The 4,845-nt window shown below is 37.0% G+C and overlaps 1 protein-coding gene across 1 annotated transcript; it reads right to left on the bottom strand.

Moving 5' to 3' along the window:
• Positions 1–559: 559 nt before the first annotated feature.
• LOC121234117 (cytochrome P450 71A1-like) lies at positions 560–2,535 on the bottom strand. The gene is made up of 2 exons (XM_041129937.1): positions 1,519–2,535; positions 560–1,444 (listed from the first exon to the last, which is right to left on the bottom strand). Exons 1-2 carry the CDS (start codon positions 2,455–2,457, stop codon positions 830–832), a joined length of 1,554 nt encoding a protein of 517 aa, XP_040985871.1. The 5' UTR covers positions 2,458–2,535; the 3' UTR covers positions 560–829.
• Between the last annotated feature and the right edge of the window lie 2,310 nt (positions 2,536–4,845).

The following is a 4,845-nucleotide window of genomic DNA, read 5'->3' as shown; positions in this document are numbered from 1 at the left end:
CTCCCTGAATATCCACGTTGCAGTCCTAGAGCAGTTATTTTTTTAGAAAAGTATATTGTATCCACTATGAACTACAACACTCAGCTGAATTGATTTGTTTCTTAGAGTGCCTCTTTTTGCAGCTATTGCTATGACGACTGTGTCTTCTGGGGTATCTATAACCATTTGGGAAAAGAATTAGCATCGGGAGAATTTCTAAAGTCGGTAGGGTGGCGAGTCAACAGATGAACTCAGACACAGCAGCAGCAGACAATGTGCAGAGTATACTCAAAGATGGATACTCTGAAGTTATTTTTCTTGAGTTTCTAATGGCTAGAGAGGCTAATAAGATAAGGTGCATGGAGACAGATGAACTCAGAGACAGCAGCAGCAGACAATGTTATCTGGAAAAAAAAAAAGTGAAAAAGACCAAACATCTGGAAGTAGTGAAGATTGAGAGATTTTTTTACCCTATTGGCTATTCAGAGAGAGGGGGGGGGGGGGGGGTGTGGCTTGTGGGGTATGGGTGGAGGCTTTATGTGATTTTTTTAGTGCTGACCATACTCAAAGATGGATACTCTGAAGTTATTTTTCTTGAGTTTCTAATGGCTAGAGAGGCTAATAAGATGAGGTGCAAGTAGAAGTTGTAGGAATTCATTATATTTTGGTTGGATTGTGCTCACAAGTAACATGACCTGATGGTCCTTAATGAGTTATGTGATGTTCCTTGTCTGGTTCTGCATCAATATTCAATAGACAAAGAAAGAAGTTCTTGTAAAAATTTGAAGGAAACCATTCTATTCTGATGAATACACATGAAAAACATTACAAAAGGATGATCGTGTATTGCTCATTTAGGAGAATGCAATAATGGTACAAGGAGAAGTGGTGTTTTCTTGCCAATTATTGGCCTATACATGTCACTCATGTCCAATTGCTCCAAAGTTGCACCATCTAGCAATTCCCAGTCAAACCAGTACAACAGATTAGCCAACACATATTCAGCTTCTATGATAGCGAATGCTATCCCTGGGCAGCCCCTGCTCCCCATACCAAACGGAATGAACTCATCATGATGGCCTTTGAAATCAATCGGGTTGTTTATAAACCTCTCTGGGAGAAACTCCTCCGGCCTGTCCCATAACTTGGGATCCCTTTGAATTGTCCATGTGTTGACCAAGACGGTTGTTCCGGGAGGAATATCATAACCTTCAACTTTGGCACTTGCAGATGATTTGCGAGAAATCATAGCAGGAGCATGTAATCTCAGAGTTTCTTTGACAATACACTTTAAGTAGTCCATCTGATCTATATCAGCCTCATCTACCTTTGCTTTTTTTCCTTTTCCCACAACGGCTCTGACCTCTTCTTGTGCTTTCCTCATCACACTAGGATTTTTTACAAGCTCTGCCATTGCCCATTCCATGGTTGATGCAGTGGTATCAGTTCCTCCCATAAACATGTCCTGCAATAAGGAAAAAGAAAGATTAGTTTTAGTCATGCTTGTGTGAATGAATCAGCAAGTCATGAGAGAAATACCAGAAGGATCGCTTTGATGTTTTCTTTTGTGAGAATGATTTCAAGCATGCCATTCTTCTGAAGATAGAGAAGAATATCCACAAAGTCTTTCTTATCAGATTGGTTGGTATCACCTCTTTTCTCATGTTCTTCAATTATTTGATCAAGGGCTGTATTTATTGCTTTAGAAGTGGTTCTTAATCTTCCAGAAAATCCAGTTAGAACATCAATCCATCCCAAATAAGGAAAGAAATCTCCAAAGCAAAATGCTCCTACAAGCCCCATTGCCTTTCTTGATAAATGTCCAAAACTCAGGCTACCTTCTTCTCCTTCATACTTCTGACCAAGGGAAGCTCTACAAGTTATGTTGTTTGAGATAGCAACAAACATCTCACCAAGATCAATTGCTGCTCCATTCATACATGAGCGTTGAATCTTCTCAACCATTTCACTAGTTTCTTCTTCCCTCACAAATTGAAATCCTTGGACTCTTCTTTGGCTTAAAATCTCAAGAACACAAATTTTCTTTGCATGTCTCCAATACTCACCATAGGGACAAAATGCAATGTCAGTGCATCCATAGAAAAGGACATTTGTTGCCCTTGTTTGGGGCCTGTCTGAGAAAACTGTATCATGGCCCTTCAAGACTTCCCTAGCTATCTCGGAGGATGAAACTACAAGAAATGGGGTATTGCCCACGTGTAAGAGCACTACAGGGCCATATTTCTCAGAGATAGCATGGAGAGATCGATGGAGGAGTGACCCTAGCTGGTGAAGGTTTCCAATTATTGGCAGTTTTGGAGGAGAGGGAGGTAAGTTTAGCTTGGCACCTCTGGAAAGCTTAAGGAAATACAGCAAGGAGAACAGAAGAAGCAGAGAGAAGAGAAAGCTGGGATTCAACAGGATGCTTATATGCAGCTCTTGCCACCATTTATGCAACAAGAAGGTCATTGGATCCATGCTGCCTTTAGCTCTTCTTTCTACCACAAAGATTATGAACGAAATTAGGAGTCTAGATACTTATAACAAGGATCTGAGAGTTTGAGACGCAGAAAACTTACATAGGTTTAGGCTTAAAGGCGATCAAAATTGTAGCAAATTTAAAGTCAATGAACATGATGACACAATCATGCGACAATAGTTTGTAGCATGGAGACAGGTCTTTCGGATTCTGGTTAACCGATTGTATAGCACTAGTCATTTACTATTAAAATAATCAATTATAAGAATATTCCAGGATCTGATCTTGGTATCCTAAAGCCTGAAGATAAGACTTTAGGCAACCTTCTGCTTTAAAGTCTTATCTCGCAACATATATCAATGATTTTTTAAATTTTTAATCCAATTTTTGTTTCTATGGCCTCATTTACTAGTCTTTTCCAGTCTTGCAGCTGCATATGCTCTGGCGAATCTTTAAAGATTATTTTATTTTGGTGATGGGCATCGTGTAGATCATCGAGATGTACGTATTAATTGTCTATTGAGTTTTGTAAAAATAGTTGATAATTTTTAATGTTATTTTTTAAAAAATATGCTTTATATTGGGATTAATGTGAGAGTAAAGAGCTAAAATTGAAGAGTTTTGGCACTTTGGGTGATCCAAGGACGAAGCAGGATTTATGTAAAGGGGCGTAAGATATATAAAAGTTTGTATATAATAAAAATTAAAAGATTATTTAAAATCGTGTAGACATATTATGATATTGAAAACGAATTTAGACATACACATATATATATATAGATATATCATATATACAACATAATAAATTTAAAAAATTTGATTTACATGATTAATCAACGAGCATATTATATATAATTTATGGAGAATAAAACATAATTGACATTAAAAAAATTCACATCTAAGACTTTTTTTTTTTTTTTAATTTTACAAAAGTTTAGATTAAATTAATTTTATTAATTTCAGAAGTTTGGAATGCACTACTCTTACCGATGACATGCTTGAATTAATGCACTAGAAGCAATCTACTTTGCAACTCCAAGAAGCCAGGAAGCCAATTCTATTGAATATAATGTCTCTAAAATTATTAAAGTTGAAGTCCCCTTAAATTAATTTCAATCCGATAATGCCAGTACAAATTTTACCACACAGACTTTATAAACTGGCCTGTCACCATTAATAAAAGTTAATATAAAACGTTAGTTAGATCAATATTTAATACATAGGCAACGTGTAATGTTCCGTCCCAAAAGTTTAGGGAGTTAGCTCTTATCACCTAAAATCATCTCTCATTGTACAAATTATATATACTCCAGAGACTCCATAAAATATAAATTTACTTGTTCAAACCAAATATATATGTTCATCTACTAGGACACCAAAAAAAGACCTCAACATAACAAACTAAAATCTCCATCAAGACTAAAAAATATTCACGTCTCAAAATACTCAAATGAATATAAAATAATAAATTGACTGAATATGACTTTCTAATAATTACTTGTACCCTTTGACACTTATTCCTCTATGATCATCTAATCTTACTCATGCTTTATATTCTTGATTTCTATCAGAACCATCAAAACTATCTAAAAATATTGTCGAGATAATGAGTGAGTTGTCAACAACTCAGTAAGCAGAGAACATATACTAGTGTGTAAACATGAGCTAGTAACATAATGCAAAACCAAAACATATTATTTATCAAAACATGTTAGCACGAGAAAACTCACCGAGAAGGCCATTTGGTGCTTTTATTTTTATTTTTTTCATACCCTTAAACATTTAAAACAAAATTCACAATATTATTAAAAAACACTTACTTAATCACTAAGTTACAAAAAAACTGTTGGGATCCATTCTCAGGACCTCGAGCATTTTTTAAAGCAATTACACAGAACAAACTTTATTGTTTCACGAGAAGACTACGCGGTAGAAAGGCTTAGTGTCACTTTTGTTAATAAGTAAGGTTTTAGACATTGTAAGGGGGTTTTTCCCATTGCCTAAAGTCCACTGGTCCTAGGCCCAATACCCGGCCCAAGCCCCCCTAGTCTGCTTAGGGGACAAAGCGTCTGCCAAGAAGGGAGGCCGAATAGTTGACAAGACAGCTCAGCCTGACAGTTTGCTGCCGCTTTCAGAGCCCAGAGACTTGCGCAGAGTGCAGCAGGAATACGAAAGACCCTCGATCCAATCGACATCAGATCATCTACAGCTCATAGGGAGCGGACACAAAGTCAGGGAACCGCGCCGCATTAATGGCACTGTTGTTGAGTTACACACCACATTTATGGAGCTGACGTAAAGCCACGCCGCATTAAAGAAAGTCTGACAGTAGAAACAGAAAGGAAGGCACAGACTTTGTGGAGACAAAGACAATCTGCACCCCTGCT

This window comes from Juglans microcarpa x Juglans regia, chromosome 6D (assembly GCF_004785595.1).
Source record: "Juglans microcarpa x Juglans regia isolate MS1-56 chromosome 6D, Jm3101_v1.0, whole genome shotgun sequence".
NCBI classification, from domain to species: Eukaryota; Viridiplantae; Streptophyta; class Magnoliopsida; order Fagales; family Juglandaceae; genus Juglans; species Juglans microcarpa x Juglans regia.
Note: the sequence above shows the minus strand (reverse complement) of the source record. Positions and strands in the feature narration are given on the sequence as shown.

Coding starts and splice junctions, on each gene's coding strand:
- LOC121234117 (XM_041129937.1), bottom strand. CDS start 2,457: ATGGATCCAATGACCTTCTTGTTGCATAAATGGTGGCAAGAGCTGCAT. Junction 1,445..1,518: donor ACATCAAAGCGATCCTTCTG/GTATTTCTCTCA, acceptor TCCTTATTGCAG/GACATGTTTATGGGAGGAAC.